At 35.6% G+C, this 23,236-nt stretch overlaps 1 protein-coding gene across 8 annotated transcripts in view; it reads right to left on the minus strand.

The window, feature by feature from the left end:
* Positions 1 to 23,236, minus strand: part of ZRANB3 (zinc finger RANBP2-type containing 3) — a 50,013-nt gene that overhangs the window by 20,732 nt on the left and 6,045 nt on the right. For 3 of the 8 annotated variants that reach the window (XM_048062766.2, XM_013186451.3, XM_048062765.2), the window contains exons 2-6: positions 21,163 to 21,321; positions 5,468 to 5,486; positions 4,322 to 4,500; positions 1,768 to 1,999; positions 27 to 112 (exon numbers count right to left, since the gene is read on the minus strand). In XM_048062766.2, the coding sequence (XP_047918723.1) occupies positions 27 to 112; positions 1,768 to 1,999; positions 4,322 to 4,500; positions 5,468 to 5,486; positions 21,163 to 21,314 (668 nt within the window). In that variant the 5' untranslated portion in view covers positions 21,315 to 21,321. Of the gene's footprint in view, positions 1 to 26; positions 113 to 1,767; positions 2,000 to 4,321; positions 4,501 to 5,467; positions 5,487 to 9,788; positions 9,982 to 12,904; positions 13,019 to 17,069; positions 17,170 to 21,162; positions 21,322 to 21,438; positions 21,602 to 21,935; positions 22,692 to 23,236 lie in introns of those variants that run through there. The other 5 variants (XM_013186453.3, XM_013186446.3, XM_013186449.3 and 2 more) reach the window with 5 other exon arrangements.

Below are 23,236 nucleotides of genomic sequence, written 5' to 3' on the forward strand. Positions count from 1 at the left end.
AAACAAAAGGACAAGTACAATAATACCTGAGACGAGCATTGCAGTATTTCTTGGCATATTCATTCCAAGTTCCGAATCTTTTTGGAAAAAGTGCCTCAATCTGCATGAAAAGCTGTAAAAAAAAAGTGACAGTGACAAATTGCCTGCAAATGTAAGACTATTCAGAAATAATTCTCACTTATTACGTGATTATTGTGTTAAGCTTACATTCAGCAGTTGCACAGAAAATAACTACCTCAGCACATAAGCAAAGGACATTCCTTAAGGCTATGCACATGTCTTCAGGCGGGACTGCTGTATGAAGCCCTCAAAGAGCAGAGTACCCTGAACACCACAGCGGCGTTGGAGACTTGGAAAAGACAAACTGAACAAGAAAACAAGGACAAGAAAATATTCTTCCTAATAACAAAATATGTGTGATTTGCCAGGTACATAAACTTCTGCAAAGCATCATTGCAGGCATTCAATGCGCTGAAGTGGTAAGCAGTGTCCTGTTTATGTAAAAGAATGAGTGGGATTTTCATGTATTAAGTTCTACTTTAAAAAAAGGATGGTGTCATTACGGACCAGAAATTCCATACCTTTTTTCACAGCTGAGTAACGGGGCGGGAACAGTTTCGACAACCTTAACCAGAAAGAATCCTAACTTACAAGCTGTTTTACTGTTAAAACTTTCTGGATTCAACGATGATAACTAGATCCAAGACCCATTGTTAAGGGAGCGCAGAGAAGACATCAAGACAGCAGTAGTCTGGAAGGCTCTCTGTAACTGTCTTTCCCTGTTATCCTCTTAAATCTACCGTATATTTTTGGACTAGATGATCTCCAGAGGTCCCTTCCAACCAAATTGCGCCAGGGGAGGTTCAGGTTGGAAATGAGGAAACATTTCTTCTCAGAAAGAGCAGTCAGGCATTGGGATGGGAGGCCCAGGGAGGCAGTGGAGTCACCGTCCCTGGGGGTGTTCAAGGAAAGGTTGGACCTGGTGCTTAGGGACATGGTTTAGCAGGTGACATTGGTGGTAGGGGGATGGTTGGACCAGATGATCTTGGAGGGCTTTTCCAACCTTAATGATTCTGTGATTCTATGAAATGCACAAATATTTATTTTAAGCCCTCTAAGTTGCCTTGATACAAAATTAGATCCTATACTCCATTTATTTCTACATTTGATTAAAAAAAAAAGTTTCTTGGGTTCAGTATAAAATCCAAGAGATTTTTGTTTCTAATTTGCTTCTCCCCAGTTCCATAAATTGATCTTCCATCAAGGAAAACTCATAATTCTGGATAGCAACTAGCACTAGATAGATTTTTTCCACTTTTGCTATAGCAAAATTTTGCTATAAGTGAATGTTAGCAATAACAAAAAGACCAGAGAGAAACAAATTACTGCCTATATCAGATGAGGATACAGAAGACTTAATGCAAATTTGTGTCTACCAAGGATTCTCTTGCCCAGTAGAAACAAACAGTTCTCTCCTCAAGCCCTCTATTTTCTATTTCACCCAACAGTCTGGTCTGTTATGAGAAAGATTAATTTCTTATAAGAAACAGACCCAAGTCACCTGTGCATAAGCCTAAAATGAGTTTGTAAAACATCAATACAATCAAATTAAAGAACACTTTTTTTTACTTTCTCATTTGTGCTTCCTAATGTAGCTTGTGAATTGCTTTATTTTCTAATGCATATAATTGTACATATTCAAGAAAATTACAAAATTGTGCACTCATTAGTGATACTATCCCTAAAAAAACACAGCATGCCAAATACCTCTTCAGGTCTTCCTAGAGCAGGAGTTCCAGTAAGAAGAATAGCTCTAACAGCTTTCTGCACAATTGGCAACAAGATCTTGCTGCGGGTGGCATTTCTGGATTTCATGTAGTGTGATTCATCAATCACAACTACCTTGAAGTTCTGCTTGTATAAAGTGTCTACTAAAGTCTGGGCATCAGAAGTTAACAGGCCATACCCCAGAATCGTCACTTTGCTGGTTGATATTCTCCTAGAAGAGAAAATCCAGAAGTTGTCTCAGTAAATTTTTATTGTAGGAAAATTAATATAGCAAAGGAATTATTAAACTAAATTAACTAGACTAATTAAACTAAAGCTGATTTTTTTTTAAGAAGGTATGTATGATACCTTTTAGATTGGTTAATTAGTAAGCTGTCAGGTTGGCTAATAATACATGCTTTTCATTTAAAAAAAAATCTAGCATCTGACACTTCTAAATCACACACATTTCATACCTATTTTCAGAAGACACTGTTGTGTGAAATGAGCAGCTAAATAATACCATGCCCTTCTCTCACTTGCCCTCATCAAAGAAACAGGGGTAGAAAATACAATGAAAAAATCTTTGTGGGTTAAGGACTTTTTTTTAAAAAAAAAACAAACAAGTATTTGAAAATAATTTCTTACTATACATATAAGAACATACCCAGGCCCAAGGCATGAATTGTTTTTAAAATCACTAGAGAGCACTGTGGCCCTTCAGAAGCCTTTGAGCAACACACGAACAGTTAAAGTTGTTAGACAAACAAGTTACCAGAACTCGAGTCTTAGCTGGTCTGTCCATCTGTCAGATGCTACTGCTCTGCTGGCATGATTTTTATTTGTTCCCCAGTAGCAATGGATCAAAAAACAATCCACTAAGTGGAATTTTATTACAGTACTTATGAGGAAGAAAGTACATGCATGTGCATATTCATGCTTCTGGATATGGAGGGAGAGGCAACGGTCAGAGTACCGGCACTGTGGCCAACACATTGCACCCTCTGGCTGCTACTGCGTAGATAAATGCAGCAACCAGAAAAACAAGGATTTCACCTCCTCTGTGGAGCATGGAGGAAAAGAAATCAGAAATAAAATTGTTTATTATTAGTTGAAACAGTTGATTCAAGAAATATCTCCTTTCAAATGTAGTTAGAAATGTTGACACCCTGAACTGATTCCTGAGTATATTTTAACCTGTTCACATTAAGCAGTTAAACAACGTTCAAGCACTAAATTTCACTGTTGAAGTTTTGAAGAAAAGCAAAGTATTGAACTGAGAGAAATCAAAGGCTGAACACAGAGAAGCACAATTTCCCAAAGTACAAACCAAGTGTAGCTGCTCTGTTTTTGCATTTTCTTGCAAATTAAAAAAAAAAAATTAATTAGCTCAAGAGCTACCTCACTTACAGCTATGAAGCTTCTTGGGGGTTAAACAGAAAGCCTTATTTTTCCTCTTTTCTTGTTGCAAACAAAAATAAGTAATAATGGTTAAGGTCTACTCCTTTTAAAAAAAACTCAAAAGATAAAATGAACAGAATTCTGTTTGCCACTTACTTACTTTTTGTCATCATTTACCCTTATTTACCCTTATTCCACATTTCTCCTTTCTATATTCAGAACTATAAGCATGGAGTTTGTGTGCTTTTTAGTTGAAGAGCTAAAAAAAATAGGCTTATTAGATCTTTATTTTATTTCCTGTGTTCCTATGAGAAAGTTATATTTTGACTATCAGTAACAACTATCCGTTGATTAAGCTTTTAAACATATTTCCAGTTGGATTTATGCTGTTACCACAAAGAAGGTTCCAAGTTACTGTCTTAGCATGTCTTGGCAGTCAAGTCACTTTCTGATACTCCTCTGAAAACACGGAGATCAATCTTCTATATCCAGAAGTTTTAGGACAATATCTAGACATTCCCATGAAATCAACCACGTCATTTACAGTAAAAGAGACTAAAAAAATACCCTTGTAATTCAGTATTTCCTCACAATAGGAGAGTTATTCTAATAGCACCCTAGACTTGTAGTCACACGCTGATGAATTTATGCTATTAAGTCTAAAGATAGAAAACTCAGGTCACAAGGAGCTTTGCAGTCACTTAGAGATACTTATTTTAACTTCTAAATTTTGTCAGTGCACTAAATAGAATATTAATGGTAATTACTTCCTTATTTTATAATGCATACCAGAAGTTTGCAAAAAACGTGCTCAAGCTGTTTTACAGAGACTAACAAATCCCACCTAATTCAACAGAGTTGACATAGAACTGAATATGTTCAATGAGAGACACGCTCAAGTAACCAAATTTTAAGCAGGCAACCCTTGCTACTGTACAATCAGACCTCTCCATTTCAAAGGAGATGAGAAACAACCATAATTCCAACTCTCAACTGAAAGATATAGCACCTAATTGAAATATCTTTTATTTTGCTGGAATCCTTACCTTCCATTATGGCCATAATATATACTGTACCTTTTTCACATATATACTGCAATCAGGTCACAGAACGAAACAAGCCTTTCCATAGAAGACTAATGAACGTTACTCACCCAGTATCGGTTTTGTTCTGAATGATGATAATATCATCTGGAGAAAGTTCTGGAATCCACTTCTCCATCTCATCAACCCAAGGGTATCTCAGAGATGAAGGCACTACGATTAAGAGAGGCCATTCCTTTTTGTAGTAGTAGGAAATGGCAATTGCTTGAATTGTTTTACCTAGACCCATCTAGGAAAAGGAAAGGAAAAAAAAAAAAAAAAAAAGAAGTCTGAGCTCAGAAAACACACTCAAGTCTCCAGAGCCTCTCTATTTTGCAAAAAATAAACCAGATACAGAAAACAAAACCAAAGAGTTAGTTTCATAGTATATATTTAATTGTCAATTTGTTACTACAGATAATCTTTCATGAAAAAAGATACTTCTCTTTAACAGGATTAATACATATTGCATATTTGGCTAGCTCATTAAAGCTAAAAAAGCATTTCCATTGATTTCAGAAGGTTTTTTTACTCATTGCTTTAGTAGTATAGACTATAAGGGTAATCAAACTCTTCAACTTGTTAAGCTGCCAAAAGCATTTTAAAAAGACTACTCAAAGGAAAGATAATTCTTTCTTGAGGTTTTCAATAAGATTTTATATTGAAAATGTGTCAATTAATATAAAATATAATAATGATTATACCCTATTACAAAAATGCTTTTTTCTGTAGTAAGAAATTCTGAACTCAAATTTCCCTAATACGGAATAAATTCATATACTTGAAAATGTATACAGTCATGAATTTAATTAATAGTACTTGGTCCTTGTTGTTAGGAAAATTCTTCTTTGGAAGGCACATCTCTCTTTGGTACACAAATGTCTCCTAATCCATTAAAAAAAGCTATCTGTACAATTATAAAGTGCTAAAAATAAAAATCAAAATAAACTGCACTAAGATTTTAAGGACCTAACAGCATGAGATTTAGCCTAAATAGAATAAAAGTACCTTTCAAAGCTTTCTCAAAGCTTGTCTTAACCTCGTGTCAGATTTTTTTTTAATTAGGTATTTTCAGAATATCTACTGAATATCATACAAATTAGGCTTCCTTCACTGCCAACTGTTCTGCCCACATCCCTCAAACAAGAAAAATCACACCTGAATGAAGTACATTAAAACAAGAAAAATGGTGCTAAAGGAACAGGAACATCACTTACCTCATCAGCAATCATACACCTAAGCATGGAATGAGAAGAGAGGGGAAAAAAAGCAGAAACAAACAGTAAATATAACATATAAACCAATACTTATAAATTGCTTGCTATAAATTTAAGTTATGGATTTACCAAATCCAAAGGATTTCCTCTGTCACCAAGTGGAAAAAAAAAGGTAGACTTCCTTTCTACAGCATTTTTGATATTAACTATAAATTTTGGAATAAATGCAAAAATAAGCACACCACTTACTCTACAATTTTATATTCGATTTATTAGTATTACTGAAGAACTTGCATTGAAGTTGAATTGCTGCTTTGGTCTAGTGCTATATTAAATATAATCTTAAGAGACATTTTCAGCTTGACAAGTACATCTTGAGTTTTGTTGTCTTTCGGAAACAGCAATGGTTTTGCTGCTTCACAATTAAAGACTGTTTATATGTCTGACTGATTTAGAAAAAGCTGATTTCCAGAACAACCTCATTTGTTTTGAGATAGAAACAGACACCTTCTCACCTCTTAATTGTACTAGCTAATCCATTAGAAAATGAACTCAATTTTTTTCCATTTTGGATCATTTAGTTAATGCTACTCCATTTAAAGACAATAATGAAAAGTCTACAGGCAAAACTAGTAAGTGCTTTACATTTTCTAAATATCAAATGCCATCTTTGATATAAATTTCTTATAGGTATTTTAAGTTGCCTTAATATTTACATTTCTTAATTCGTATAGGATCTAGGGAACTTAAGAGCTTCTAGCACCCAGAAGAAGTTTCTTCATAAATTTTTTGAGACTAAAAGAAGGACAAATGGGATTATTTGGTAGACATTTAGTTGTTCCATTAAATGGATAATGCCACAGCTTTCCAAACATCTGCCCTGAGCTATTTCACAAACTGAGCTCTTAGCTATTTCACAAACTTTTACCTCTGCTATTTTACAAGCTTATGCAAGCTGGAAAAAAAATCCAAATGATAAAAACAAACAATAACAACAACAACCACAAGAAAAAGCACCAAAAACAAAAAAGCAAACAAAACCAACAACACCACAACAATAAAGCCTATCCAATTTGAAAGCATTATCTAAAGAATTAAAAAAGTCTGTACTAACTCTTGTAATTAGCAGACGAAATAACTACATTAAATTCACACACCAACAAATTCAGAGGAAGCCAAATTCCAAGCAAAACCTGTGAACGTAATAAAGAGGAGTAGAAAAAAAACCTACTCCCTATATGTCTTGCAGCAAGATGATGACTTAAATTCCCTTTTTTTCCTGTAGCAACAGCAGACTGCGTAAAACTATAGGCTTACAAAGAATTTTCTGACCAGAATCAACGCCGGGAGTTAAGAAGCAAGATCTAAAATAAGCTCAAAGTGTAAATTTCTGCAAGTTCGGAAGAAATGTCAGAGTTCAATAGCAATACCTGCTTGGGTTTCAGTTAAGTAATTGGCAATTAGATGAATCTTCCAGATATTAACTAATCTGGGAAGCTTTTCAAGCACTGTATGATTTTCCAAGTTTTCATAAAACGCAAAGTGGAAGAATAATTCCCACCATTTCTTACCAGTGCCACACAAACAGCATGGGCTTAGTCAAACCACTGGCAAACATAGCACGGGGTGGTGTTGCTCAAACAAATGGCAGCAATAGATTGACAGCTGTATGCAGTCCATCACTGTGCTGGAGGACTTATATACGTTTACCGACAGGAAAGCACCAAGTCTCAGAAACATATTTCAAGCTCTAGAAGGGAACTGACTTCGCAGGCCACTCTGTTTATTTCCCCCCTGACTCAAGGGAAAAAAACAAGACTTCTGCCTTGGTTTTTGGCTTCTAATCCCCAGGAGCTTTCACTCATAGACACAAAATAGTCTTGATGAATTGCTCTGGATGAATTTCTTACCATGTCTTCCCACCCACTGCATCTTCTGAGGAAACTGAAATTTATCCTATTCTTATGCCACATAACTAGACATGCACCCCGTGCACCGTGCAACCCAAATGAAATGTTGCTTCTGTGAAAAAATTGGAGGCCTTCCAGGTCTCTGTATCTATAACCAAATTTAACACACCAAGATATAAAAATTCTGTATTTTGATAACCTTTTAAAGTAGCACAGAACTGCCTTTTTTTTTGTGTTTGTGTGTCAGGTACTCGGAAGTTCATGCAGCTACCCAACAGCACAACAGAAGCTCTCTCTTTGGCACAAACCCCAGCCACCTTACGCTAATGATTAATGCCTGCAACAGCACCATCAGCTATGATCGTGGCCAATAACATACCTTTCGCCATGGGGCCAAAATGCATGGTTCTGGGGCAGACAACGTACAGAGGGACTTGCCAGACATGACGTGCGGGATAACAATTTGATATTCTGAGAAATGTGGTATACTGTTGTTTACTCATTCAGCCTGACAGTACAGATTCAATGTCAACTAATTTCAACATTTTCTTTCAACTAACGTAAAAGAGTAATTCAAAATATATCTTATATAACTTCAGTTTTTATAAATAACTAACTACGTGTAATAGCTTTGTAACAACACCCCCCACTCCCCAGCAACACCCCCAGCTTTAACCATATATATTTTCTGATTTTTAGATGTTTTTCACTTCACACTTGGTAGGGATGGAATGATAAAACCAAAGAAAGAAAACATAAAATAAAACCACCAAATCCGCACGGATTTACAAAAAGGCAGGAAAAGAGTATTTTTTAGTAGCAACTCATGTCTGTGGAGCCTTCATGTTTGTAATTTGCAGCCAGGTGAAGACATTTATTTGCAGACAATTAATACACAGTTGTAATTTTAAAATAATGTCAGGTTTGATTTTTTTTTCCATGTAATACTCTTAGTTAATTGCTTCAACTGCAGTTTAGAAAACAAATCATCTTTCCTGCAGATTCTTTAAGAGGCCAACTGCTTTCAGGAGATTCATAATTTTTTAAAAACGGTTTGAAGTCTGAAATCAGCTGGAATGTGCAACCACCTAATGTTGCAGGACTTTTTAAACTCCTTAAACAAATACAGAAAATGAGTATACCAATCTGCTACAGAGCAGAGGCGTCGCAAGAATAAACCTAAAACACTCCTCAACAATACAGTATGTTTAATCCTAAAGAATAACAGAGCAAATATGTAAATACTGCAATATCCAAATGTATGTTGCATCTGAGCATCTGCTCGTAAGGAATTGTGTTATAGAGAACAAGAACACAAATGATCCTTGCCAACTTATACTGACAAATACAGTATTTCTCAGCATATCAACTTATATTTTAGTAGAGTTGTATAAATAATGAAACGTACATCATGTCACTTTAGACACGCATCTTCTGTAGAGAGACAATAAATCTATGTTAACAGGAGCCACAGATTTTAAGAAACCAAAGTGAGAATATATAAGATCCTATTGTACTGGTTTTTGGCATATGTGAACCAACTACTTATACCTTCACTCTTTTTTTTTTTTTTTCCAGAGTAACAAGCTAAAATGAAGAAATTCAGAGTGATTTATGAATTGGTCTGACAATTAAAAGCTAAAGAGCAATCAAAATAAAAAGCCTTAAAAATATGTCAACCACTGGAACAGTTTTTTCCATTAAACATTTTTTTTCATTCGTTTACTGTAGCCACTTAAACTTTTGTGACTTGAATATCTGCAGAACAACAGGAAGTTGTCCTGTTTTGTTGTTTTCAATCATTTTCATGTTGTGCACATAGAATCTTCTGCTTTCATTAGCTTCAAATCAGTATGTCTTAAGTGAAACCTCTTATGTAGCAGAGACAAAAGTGCTGGCTTTAAAATATTTACAGAAACTCAGTTTTGTTGCTGGTAAATGAGTGGAAGCACAAAGTAACTGCCATCTTTTTATCCATGTAGTAACCACTCCTAAAAGATAAACGTGGTAAAGTGATCAACACAGTTTTAACTTCCTTGATTCTGCAGCGCAAATACAAAGAGATTCCACAGAAACACCTATATGCTTAAAAGAGCTACAGAATTAAGGACGGCAGCAATTAGAATTCTCATCAATACTCTAAATTCTAGCATAAGAAAAGTTGCTATTGACACATTTCCACTCTCTAGCTAATCTAGATTTTATCGTATACTGATCTATTTCTACACCTACCAAAAGAGAACAATTTTTTACAGCGTGTTTCAAAAATAATTTACTAGCATACTGGACATTATTATTTTTAACAAAGCATTATCCAGATTTTAATTAGTGGAAACTTATCTGGTCACTCGTGCACATTTGTCTAGGCTACTGAAAAATGCAAATTGATTCACAACATAAATAAGCTTTACCTGAACTTTGCTAAGCTCCTACACTGTAAGGCTGACTCTAGGTTTTGCTTTTAACGATCCTTTTCATAGCCTCTTGACACTATTCACATTTCCAGCTGTGATTCTAACACTCAGCACCCTGCTGATTAGGAAGAGCTGGATCTGGTGCACTTCTTCCTGCTAGGCAGCTATTGATAAAGTTTCCTGAACAGCCCTGCAAAATCAAGCAACGTTAGTTGAGAAGTATTAGAATTCAATGGAAACCTAGAATGAATGTACATCGGGTAAAATAAACAGATATTACAATGACGAAAGGAAAAAAAAAAATTTGTTTTTTTGTTTGTTTCTTTTTTGGTGTTGTTTGTTTGTTAGATAAAGATATCATCACTTTTCAGGGGAGATGGAGAAATATAAACACCAATATATAACGTATTGGTGAATGCCACCCATCCAGAATATTGTGTAGCATTTTGATCATCCACATCCCATTGTCTTCCGACAAATTCAAGCCAGAAGAGATGCAAGAAAGATCTACTAGAAAGATGAAGGGAAAACAAAGCTACCCTATTCTAGCTGAAACCAGGACACCATGGTAGGACACACCAGAAAAGAAACAGTTTCTTTATCTCTGAAAGTAAAAGTTGAAATGGAACGCTTATTCCTCCCCTCCCTGTTCTGTAAATCCATGAAGAAAAATTCCATGGGTAGAAAGTACAACAGTGTTGGTACATAAAATAATCGGCTTACTGATACATTTAAGCTAGAAATTAGAATGATGTTCTTAATCACATTAGTAACAGCATCTGTAAAGAATCATGGGGCTAAAAAGTAATCAATTACAAGGTGAAACCCAAATTTTGCTAGGAATTAGTACAGTGTGGATCCTTCCACCAGCAGAAACTTCAGGACACAGGTAACCTCCAATTCTATGTTCCCATAATGACAGTACAGTTTCTGTTAACAGAATTACAAAAGATATGGTACTTCTACATACAATTCACACCTTATTAAGTCTGAGTCTCTTTAAAAAAGTACTATAACTCAACAATAAATCCTCAAATATAGTTTTCCCCCATCCATTCTGCAATAATCTGCAGTGAAATCAAAGGCAGAAGTGGGGAAACTGCTAAGCAGAGGAAAGATGCGCAGCACTGGAGGCCAAAATTATCTCTTCGTTACCTGAACATAACCCACACTGCTTATGAATCACAATATTTTCGCTTTTATTAGTATTAACAGAAGAGAAAGTATAGTAATTGCCACTTACAAACCTATTGAATTCTGCTGCAAATGCCTGTGGCTCAATAGTGATATTTGCTATTTAGTTAAGCATTAATTTTCTTCTCTCACCCAATGTTGAAATAGCTTTGTATTGGATTTTCATCCTATGCTCACAATCCATACACCTTTCAGTCATTTAAACATTTGACTAGACACATCACAGACCGGTATGAATCAGGTGCACAAAATTGTTTTTAACGCTCCATTTAGAGTATCTGAATGTGTTAGGTCCTCTGTTATGATACAGTTTGCAACGTGAATCACTGCTTTGATCCACACCATTCACATCCAAATCCCTGAAATGCTACAGTTTCAAAATTGCTGATTTATGGTCAGCGAACTAACATTATCAGCACAACTGATGCAAGTTTTGACGTTATACGCAAGATGAGTTTATGATACAGGTAGAAGTTAATAAAACCAATATTAGTTGGTTTAGTTATTGGGGATGTTCAAGTTATTTTATGACTTAATGCATTTCAGAGCATTAAAACTCTGTAGTTTTCCCAGTTTTAGAAAAAGTCTTAAACATGCTTGCTTAACCTAATTGGAACATAAGAGAAGTCCAATATTTGTTCTTTAATCTAAAGTAACATAAAATAGCTTATATTACTGAGAGGGAAGTCGTCAAGTGTCCCAGTTTATGAACACAGCAATTAGTTTTGAAATGTACAGAATTTCCCCATCATTATAGTCCAGATCGTACAGAACTCATAAGATCCAATAGTCACATTTAACTGGTAAAAAGAAATACTTCACATTTTGCTTTACGTAACCTTAAAAATATGCAGCCTCTATTTATAACAAACTTCAGTATGTTCTATATTACTGCAGTCAGACAAGCTGCCAACATGAACATAAAGGTTTCATGCTGTCAAAGCAGAAGAAACAGATCTTCAGATACACTGAAGGGACAAATACGTATTTTTGTTTCACATATTTTGACTGCAAGAAGACAGACTTCTTGTTCTCTGAAGTTCAATTAGTCATTTCCTCTCAACTGGTAGTTACCCAATTTGAGCTTCATCATTCATACCCCATCTGTTCATATGACACCTTAATAATAGCTCTATCCAAGAATACAAATCAGAGCTATGATACGCAGTTCCATATCCTGTTATAAGCTCAGCCCACACGGTCAAAAGTTTCTGAAAACCAGGCAAAATCATTTGAGATGCCTCAGTTACATTTCCCATCAGCGAAAAAGTCCAACCATGAAAAAAGTATCACAGTCAATGGCAAGTTCTCTGTTTCTTCCCCATTTCATTTCTAAATGTTTCCCTTCTTCAGTGAATCCTGTATAGCACTTGAATCTCTGTCCATTTGTGAAGAAATTCTGCTATTTTTTTCTTAACAGGAAATCTCATCAGAATCTCATTGTGGTGCACTGCACATGCTGCTATAAACTTCCTGATATTCTTGAGCCTTTCACAGGTGTAGGGTTAGCAGTGGGTTTCGGACACAGCTTTCCATTTATTTTCATAAACAGAAGGGAACCACACAGTCTGATTTCCACTAGGTTTTAACAACCCTTTCACTTCAAGATATATTAGCTTTAAAATAAAACTAAGAGAAAGTATCCTGAAAATGAATATGCACGCAAAGGAGAAAGAGCAAGAAACCTATTGCGTTGGCTCACCTCGAATGCACATAGGTCTGAAACCTTGTTGTAGATCCCCACACAAAAGAGAATACAAACACCTAAGGCTGTAATTTAAGTGACCACACAAAGCTGGATGAATCAGAACCCCAGAACCAGATATTCAAGAGTTAGCACACACTATGAAAACAGCCTTGTAAAGGTATCAAGCACCAAGCAAAAGTGCACTTAGAGAAGGAAGCGACCCCAAACCCACCTCTAAGAAAGCTCTGGTCAGGAAAGCTCTGCCAGGACAGAAGGGATAATTTTTCAAACGTCACAATGAACAGGAAAGCTTCTGGTTGTATTGATGTCAAGAAGACTGAACCAGCTTCGTAAAGAATAAGGAGAAACGGATCTTTAACACTGAATGCAGATGAGATTGGGGAAGCAGAACATTTAAATGAAAATCATTTCTATTTCTGTGTGTATGGGTTACATTCAAGTCATCCTTCTGAAATAGTGATATTTTAACATACCAAATAAACAATGCAATTACAGTTTCTTACATTAATCATGACTACTTCAGCAAGGTATCTTTGCAAAGACAAAATCTCATTTTGAATCTTGTTCTTGGAAAAATACTGATTTCCAACACACTGGAATGTGTATGAGGTTTAACCTTACAATCTATATAAATTACATAGATTAAAAAGATATGAATCCTAGTAAGTCACACGGTGCTACATGTTTTTTGTAACTACAGAAATATTTTGCAATAATATTCTCCCTTAACTAGACAGTTCTGCCTCCTTATGCATCATGGATTAAAAGTTAAAGGGGATATAAAAATCCAATATACTTATTGCTTGCTTGTGGGGGTAATTTAACTTTTTAATTTATTTTCAACATCTGTTTAGCCAGAAAATATAGTTAGAGCTGCAGGTAGCTTTTTCAGAACAAAATGCTTTACTTTTAGTTGCATTTTCCAACATAAACAGTCAAAGCAGTAGCACTTGATTTCTTAAAACACTGAAAAATTTTGTTACTACTCAAACAAATTAAAGCTGTTTTTGTTAATGTAATCTTTGGAACATGTTGTACAGAGGAAGCTTGCGTCTTTCTTTCACTAGTGTGGGTGTCCTGATATTCTTGGGATTCTCACCTACTCATGTGAGTCAGTTTTATATAACGCTACAACATATAATTTACCTCCTACTCACAAGCCAACACTTTAGCACTAACATCTCAACCAAGGGTTATTTAAGGAATCCGAACTTAGTACATTTTTATATAAAACTGCGCAAGCAACCATTACATTTGTGTGTCAGTAATCACAGCACACAGTCCTAAAACTAGAACAAAGAGAGATGACTTCCTTGCAAAAATAATCAAGGTTGTTTCACCAGAAATAGAGCCCCAGAAGATTTAAGCTAGATGATACCCTTGCTCTTGAATTACACTACGTATTTAAAAAACTAAATGAAAAAAACAACCCTCAAGCTAATGTAAGATGCAGCAAATTGCCCCATACGCAGTGTTACCGATTCTCTAAAGGAATATGGAATAGAATGGTTGTGCCAAGTCTCATGCTTTTCTCCAGCACTCCTCAACCTACAACTGAATAAAACACGTAAAATGTTCCATGCTTATGAAGATTTGCAAGCTATGAGAGCACATTAGCCTACGTATTTCAGGATTTAAGCATGGGCAAGGATGTGTGGAATAACGTATCAAAGTGGTCATGGTGAAGTTTAAGCTCAGAGACTTGGAATCACAGAATGGTTCGGGTTGGAAGGGACCTTAAAAATAATCCCGTTCCACCCCCTTGCTATGGGCAGGGACACCTCCCACCACACCAGGTTGCTCAAAGCCTCATCCAGCCTCCAGGGATGGGGAATCCACAGCTTCTCTGGGCAACTTGTTCCAGTGCCTCACCACTCTCTGAGGAAAGAATTTCATCCTTAGGTATAACCCAAATCTACCCTCTTTCAGCTTAAAACTGTTACCCCTTGTCCTAGAGATTCTAGAGAACCTGGCAAAAAAAGTCTCTCTCCATCTTTCTTATAAGCCCCCTCAGATACAAATCAGTTCACCAGCTGATTCATTGCAAGAAAAACTGATGTCAGTTAATTGCACCAGTTGGAATAACATCAACTAATTTCAACTACTGACAATGTAGGCTACAAGCTTTAACCTAGATATTAATTGGCATGATTGAAATATATGTAATCAACAGTAGCTCTTCCTTAGGATGCAGTCTAATGACTTTCAATGAAAATTAGTTACCTGTCATTACTTTACCAATAAAATTTGCTCTCCCATGTGACATTCCCTGCAGTGATGTGCACTGCAAAAGCTGCAGAACTAGTCTCTTCAAATCTTCCTCCTTATTCCCATCTGATCTGAAGATATACAGCTAACAGAGATAGCTGTTGACAGCACTTAATGCTTCAAGTCACCAAGTATAAATTAAAATAAAAATGAAACATTCATAAAGATATTCATAGGCATGACTCAAAAAAAAGAAAAAGAATATGAAAGGAATTTCATTTTGAAACATGCAAATTTAATTAATGTGGCATCTATCAAAGTCATTGTGAAAAAAGCAGAGAAAGTAAGATCTCCCAAAAGAAATGATGATTATCTTCACCCTTCCTATTTTGGAAATTCTTCTCTGTATGTTCAAGTCTGAACTCTCCATCTTAAAATCAAATCAATCAAAAGTTTAGCAACAAGAAATCAGGTTAACTCCAATCTCACAACAAAATTGATACTACAACATTTGCACTCCTTAACAGATATTGTATTTGGTAATTACGCCAACTCAACATCCTTACCTGCAGCACATAAGAATGACATTCATTATGCGCTCAGCAGTCAAAACTCTCATTCAGATTTCAAGCACGTTATTCTTACCCAAGTGGCCCAATATAAGTAAAATTTGAAGAAAAATTCTTCTTAAAAACGTTCTCCACAAATGTTAGTGTCAGGTACAACATACTGAGAATGATTAAATAGCTCCATAAAATGCACACTCTCCATGTCAACCACTTCTGTCAATTTATGCAATGACAACATTAACCATTAATTCCTAAAGGCAGAAAAATTTAAGTTTTATGCAACTTACTTAAATGGAACTAAAAACTTCAGTCCACTAATACACTATCGTGTTTTGAAGACATAGTAATAGAGATGAAAATTGTAAGGCAAAACTCAACTGAAAATAACTATGCCACAGCTTCCACAAGAAAAATACTGAGAAGTACTTTTAGAGGACAGTCCAGAAGTACTCTGTAAAGTATTTTTGATAAGTGTTAAATTGAAACATGTAGCTGATTCTGAAAAAGAGATGGCTCTAGAAAACAGTAAAAAGCAGCTGGCCACACATTTAATCACAATACAGACTTGACCAATCTATGACCTCTCAAACAAAGGACAGAAAAAACAGATGCAGACACTAACGCAAGTACATGCATCTAAGCTTAGTGTTTCAAAATGGAAGTGGATGAAAATATTTTACTTCTCCAGAGTTTTTATTCATAACTGCTAACAAAAATAAGAAACTGAAGCAAAGAAATGCAATGAAAAAGCAAATGAGTCAGTAGTCATGGATCAAAAAGTAATAAAGATTAAAGCAAAGCAATGCAAAAGCTCTGGTAAAAAAAAAAGCAACAGTGGCAGTATACAGAAGGGGAAAGAAACGATAACATAAAATACAGAATCAAATTAAAAATGATAAAAATTAAGAATTAAAAGGAAAAATAAACAAACAAAACTAAAAGAGAGAAGGGTCTGCTGTTCTAGCAGTAATTAAAACGTGCGTAGAAACAAGTGTAGACCAAACGTTTTCTCTTACTATATCAAATTCCAAAAACTAGGAATTTATCTCCATTACACTCTCAAACCATACGGAAATGATATCCTTCATGCTGCTCAATGGCTGATATAGGAGAGTTAACCTGATTGAGGCTTCCTTGTTCAGAGTCTAGACAAAGAAACCTTAACACAGATAACCTCTCCCTCGTGTTCTGAAGAATTCTATAAAAAGGAACCTTTCCACCCCCACCCAATGTACCAGACACGCAGACTATAGCGTTATGTTCTGGCGGGTTGAATGAAATAGAACAAAGCAGATTCAGAATAAGGACTTCTGAGAATTTGAGATTTCAAGGGAAAAAAATGTTAGTCTACTGGATGCTGCCACATCCAGACTCAGTTTCCGTGCATTCTCTTCCCTTCTTATTACTGTCCTAGAAAGTTTAAGAAAATTGTGCAGAAATTTGGCCAAGAATTTCGATATAACATGTATCAGGAATTCCTGACCCTACAAACCTGTATTCCATGACCAGGAATTTTAAAATTTCTATTTGTTTCCTACCCAAGAGCTACCATTTCTACAATTCAACAACTAAAACCTCATCAGACTGTATATACTGTACCTTTCCTGTAAGGAACTGGAGCTAGAACCTTTTAGCCTTGTTCATAAGCCTTGAGAAAATTCTGATTTGAGCCTTTGCTTTTCTGGTCTACTCTGAGAGCCTGGGAGAAAGAAATTAATTTCTATGAAGACTGATAAAAGTTCTTGAGCCAAAAATATAGTTAATTCTTCATAAATTAAAATAAGTGCTTCTCCTGTGTTGATTGGTAGAGTTCAGAGACAAAGTCAATGGAAAATAAAAATACTATTTTGAATTGCAGCCAATTGACTTGTGATTATACTAGGTGACACTGTTCTATAATGAACTTGCTATCACAATGATTTTCTGTAGCCTATTATCCAAAACAACATTAAATAATATAACAATCTTTATTACGCTATTAAATGACCTGCCTAATGAAACAAATACCTTTTCATTAAAAAAGATAGCTCTTAATGCCAGATATGAAGTCCCCATATCACGTTGCATCTTTATTACTGTAACTATACTCAAATAATTTTAAGCCATCACGTATAAGACACTAAATATCACATGCTTTAGAACACACAAGTTAACATATTACCTCTAAAACTTTTACAGGCAGCATTAAAAAGCAAAAATTATCTATGAATCACAACTGGAATAAAATATAGGTATTAGCAAAAGTATCAATAAGCATTTCAACATCTATAAAAACTTTTATTTTAAAAAATATTACTTGTCAGAGAAAAGGAGTTACAATGGTAATGCACTTGTACCCATTGAACCATATACAAGAAAGGGAGAAAAAAGCAGAACAGGGAACTAGACTATCCTAGTTAAACCGTTTGAGCATGCATTTATAACAGAAAAGCTTATTTCATATGTGGTAAACAACTCTTCTTTCTCATCCACAAGCAAGATAGCTTAAACACATTGTTCTGCCAACGTTTCTAGGAAAAAAAATCTGTATGTCCGAAGGCATCTTCTTCAGATATCGTCAACAAGGGAAGTAATGCTAAAAATGATGTTTGCAAATCACATGCTAGCAATTTTTATTATAAAACTTGGTAAAGTATTCAGCAATATGGTTTATACATGTTAGCAGCAAGAGACATAACTTGAAAATAATAGCAAGCTTCTAACTTTTACAGTATAATTATAGACAGTTCACTCACCTAAATAAAGTAAATAACATATATAAATATATATTTACGATGTTTTAAAATTAAGCTAGTTTCCCTGGAAGAAAAAAAAAAAACAAATAAAATAGCTTTCAGGTATGGAATTTGCATGCACACTGAATATTTCTTTTCTACACATTAATGTTTCAGGTTATGAATAAAGATTTTCATCCCTAGGTACCTCTTCCCAAATGCACTTCTGAAGAACAATCTCTACTAAGGAATGAAAATAAGTAACTCTATGGCTTCTTAAGGCATTTCTGTCAGCTAAAAGGTATCTTACCATATTTTGAATGATACGGTCTTGTTGGCTCTAGAATTACTGTATTTTTATTATTTCCTAGAAAAATTTTAGGCAGCATGTATTGCTCTAGACAAAGCTTTTGAAGCATTTACTGAAAAAAAAAAAAAACAAACAGGATCTGTCTGCTTCTTCTCCTGCTTCCCTTTTACCATTGAATCAAAAGCACAAATCACCACAGCATATTTATCTTATTAGGGAAACTATGGGGGAATTGATAGGTTAATCCCTGCCCCATTAGTGTCTCGGAGTGTGCATTTCATCCAAGATCATAATTTTTTTTTGTTCTAGTAAGTCCCTCTTTCATGCTGGGAGCTTGTCTAACCTAGGATAACACGAACCGAATGTCTACAGCCAGCAGTAGAGCACTTTCTCTACACCAGTTTCCTGCCACTACAGCAAAGCATGGATTAAGTGATGGCTGCACAGGGAGCGCACAGCCTGAGCGAGAGAAGAAAGACAAGCCCAGATGCACATATTGCTTACTTCAAGTCCTAGGTTTATATATTCTTAAAATTAGAAAAGACACTTTTATGGAAAAGCACCAGACCTTGCTAAAATATACCGATGGAAATAGTGAAAGAAGGTTTAAATCATTAAGGAGTACACAAAAGGGAGAGATTTGTGTGAGCCAAGGGCTGACACACTAATAAGAAAATTCAGCTACAAGCAGCAACACAGGCTCTTGTTCTGTTTTGGGACACAAAAAAAAATTAGATCTGCCTGAGCAAAAGACAGATTTTTAAAAAATACTGCTCAGGAAAGTTTGACATAACACATTTCACTTTATACAGAGGCTGGCTGGGAGCGTGCATACTGTTCCTCAGTTTGACCCAGCTACTGGATAGAACTTGCCATGCCAGTGAATGAGATTTCTTACGCTCGTGACGAAAATACATTCATACCCATTTCATAGTAAAAACATCAGTGCCATATTACTCAATCTTTTGTTAATGACAGGCTTCAAGAAAAGAAAAAAAGCAAAGCCCTTAATCCTAATTAAAACAGCCTCATTCCCTCTTTGACGGTCATTCCAAACCTTTCTACATACTTAGTGCAGGCAATTGTTTCTTTTCAAGGAAGAAGAAAGAAAAATTTAATTAAAGTTTACAGTTAAACAGTTTCCTGAGGAACCTGTATATTACATGGTAGGCTGCAAAGGTTTATGCCACTTTCAAATACATCCATTAGCCTATAGTAATTAACATTAAAGACAATAAATACATTTATATTCTTGTGTTATTTCACTGTGTATACAAATGCACCTCTATTACACATGATATAAACTTCACTTCCCCTTACTAGAATCAGATCAACTGAGATATAATAGCCTAAGGCTTTGAATTTATTAAATTCAACTCAAATACAGACTTTGCTGTCTACTCTGTCCAAGCCTTAGTGATCCATTAAAACTGCATGCATTTACCCTCACAGTTACACCAGGCAGCAGCGAAGTACCTCACATGACTGGTGGTCACAGAGAAGTTAATGACAACACAGCATAAAGCTTTTAAAATCCCAGGCTTTAAATTCAAGCTTGCACCTGAATGGCTGGACCCATCTTTCTACTCTGCTACCTACTCTGGCAGCCTAAAATAGATGGCTTACAAGACAGAAATATTACCATTACTGAAGTTTTTTGGCCAGATGAATAGAATTAAAGTGAAATACTTCAGAGAAAATTTGACTCGATCGGGAGTTCCATATAACTGCAGGGACTGATGAGAAATATTTCCTTTCCCATTTTTAATTTTTAGAGAAGGGCATGCACATTTCTCATCTCTTACAAAAGCATCACAAACAGTAGCAGGCAACCCTCTTAGGCCCAAAGCCTCTCGTATTGAGCAAGATGATGAGGTTATCAGAAACTAACTTCATCCTTCCTCACAACTTAAGCCCAAACTGTTTCTTTTGTGCTAGACCTCTCAGATGTCATTACGTCCCAAAAGAACAACATACAGCAGTTTCATAACTTTAGGCTGCAACTGCCTAGATATTCGAAAATTCATAAAGCAGAAATAGCATTTCCCTTCCCACTTCTTTATCCCTGTAACTCAGTAACATGCTCTTACTCAGCAAAATATTTACAGACTCTGCTGCATAAACTATTTTTCTGATTTATCAGGTACCTAATTGTCAAATGCCTTTTTTATCAGTTGCTGCACTTGCTAACCGAGCATTCTGCTAGTCTTCTGCTCTGCTGTTGCAGCTCAGTGAGTTCCAGAACACCCTGATTACATACCAGAATTGTACCAAGTTTAAAATAGAATACCACACAGATGCATCAAGATCTGTTAGTCATTCTCTTAACAGCTCTACCACGCCATTAAGAACTACAGAAGCAAATGTGAATCAACTTATTTTAAGAATTCTCCATTAACATGACAAAAAGGATGGTCCTGCTGATAGCAACCTCCTCTTATATGAGGAGATCTTTGACACTACAAGCCTCTTTTGCACTATTAAATATTTCTTCCTCCTCTGGAAGAAGAAGAAACACCTCATTATAAGCCATGTTATCTTACAGTTTGCAAAAAAAATCTGTAATATAACTCTCCTAAGTGTTGCTGTATTTGCATAGCTTTTGTAACCATGCATTATTGCTACCTAGAATAATTCTGTTTGGCACATGATAGAATAAGGATTTTACCTGCCACTTCTCTGAAGTGCAAATATGATGCCTTTCTCCTGAAAAGGAAGCAGTTTCTTTCTCAGTCTTTCAGGTAAAAAGGACAGCTTAGCATCGACATTTTCAGAATAAGAAGCTTCAAGCGTAGGTGTTTCCTGGAACATACAAGCCATGTTGAGCCTAGGGGAAACAAAACCAGAAAGATATCTAACTTAAAAGAGAGGTCTGCAGCACATTACAGAATAAAGCTTCACAGAATAACGATAACTTGAAATACTTGATATCTAAGTAAGTTACCCTTATAATAATAGCATTAGGTGGAAACGAAAAGGAAACGCTCAGACAAGCCAGTTGACTATTTCTTAAAGCTAACACAGGTTTTTACAAAAAAAACTAAACACCTGGCTTTTCACAGATGTCACACATGACAATTTAATTAACAGAAAACATGTTGCAAATTAAGACCACCAGAATCACCATATTAATTAGTAACTATGAAGGTCAAAAAACCAAAAGCATGATAACTTTTTTTTTAAGGAGGACAAAGTCACAAAGTTGTTGTAATTCAATGTACATTGAATTGACTGATAAGGAACATCAATCTCCGCAAAATAACCCTCACCAAAAAAAAAAAAAAAAAGCCAACCAAAACATCCCCACATTTCAAACATCCTTCCCATTTCCAAAGTAGCACAACTTCATTTGTATTAGCATGGAAATAAAGAGCTAAACCAACTTGCCACAAAGCAGCCTGCCTCAGTTTAGAATGAGAGACAGGCAGTAGAGCTTTGTACCTCTCTTTACAGCCAAAAAGATCATGGCAACATGTGAGTATGGCTACGGAGTTTTGCCCATGAGAAGTCAGTTGCAAGAAGAACCATTCAGGAAAGGGGTGGAGGAAGAATGCTGTCTTCAACACCAAAAATGTCGCCAAGATCATTAGAGAAAGATGGTGAGATCTTGGTATCAGACTTGTTTCATTGTGTTTTATCAATACACTTTATTTTTCTTTTATAACAATGTCCTTGAAAACACATTACTTTTTTTTTCTTTTCTTCTAAAATTGATTCATTTTCATTTTTTGGCTTGTTTGGCTACAAGTGATCTCAGGTGGACCTGACCAGCACTGTTTGGGTGTACACAAGAAACCTAAAACAACAAAAGAAACTTTATTCCCTTCAGAAATAAAATCTTAAACCACAGAATTAATCAATGCCAATTCTCATTATGTGCTTCAGACTAAAAATATGAACTCGATTCACTTTTGTCCAAGGGAACAGAGTTGGAGAAGAAATCCTAGCTTTTGTTCTCTTATAACTTCAAAAAAAGTGCTCAGTAGCAGTACACCAACTAAACGCGAGGAAAGGAACAAACCTTTACATCAAAGCGTAGAGGAAAAGCCTTTAACCCCACACTGCCTAATTATCTTATTTTGGATTCACAGCCTGTGTGAGGATTGGGACCTTAATTATGATGGGAACACAAAGTATCAGGCAAAATATGCCTCTTGTATTGTCAACAGTAGATATCATACTACCAGGCTCGGTAACAAAATTCTGTAAGAACATGTGGTGCCCAGATTCTTTTCTATTGATATATTTCTGAAACAACTTCAGAACAAGTCAGATACGAATTGGTGAGTATGATGAATGATTCTTCCTGTGAATTTAATGATTCATTATATGCACAGTAAGAAATGCACTGAGCTACATGGCCATTCACTTCAAAGATCTGCAGGACTAAACCATCTGGTTTTTATGCTGACTAGTTACGTGGTAAGCCAGACCTGAGGACAATGCAGGTGGTTCAAGTAATCAACACCCTAAAGCAAGATTATGCAAAACAGAGGTTGCAACAGTTTCCTTCTAATGTTCTGGGGTACTGGCAAGGAAAACAGATTGATTCAAAAAGAATTATATGCCACGGTGAAAGAGCACCTCTATTTTCCTAAAGAATTCCGTCTATGATTTTTTAGCTACAAAACTTGATGTGTACTCTACCAATTGAAGTTACATTCTCTTCAGTGAACAGAATCTAGCTCTAACTGCACTGCGGCACAACCGAGTAACTCATGGGAACGGTGTTAAGCCGAGGC

The sequence above is a fragment of the Anser cygnoides genome, chromosome 6, assembly GCF_040182565.1.
Source record: "Anser cygnoides isolate HZ-2024a breed goose chromosome 6, Taihu_goose_T2T_genome, whole genome shotgun sequence".
In the NCBI taxonomy this organism is placed as follows: Eukaryota; Metazoa; Chordata; class Aves; order Anseriformes; family Anatidae; genus Anser; species Anser cygnoides.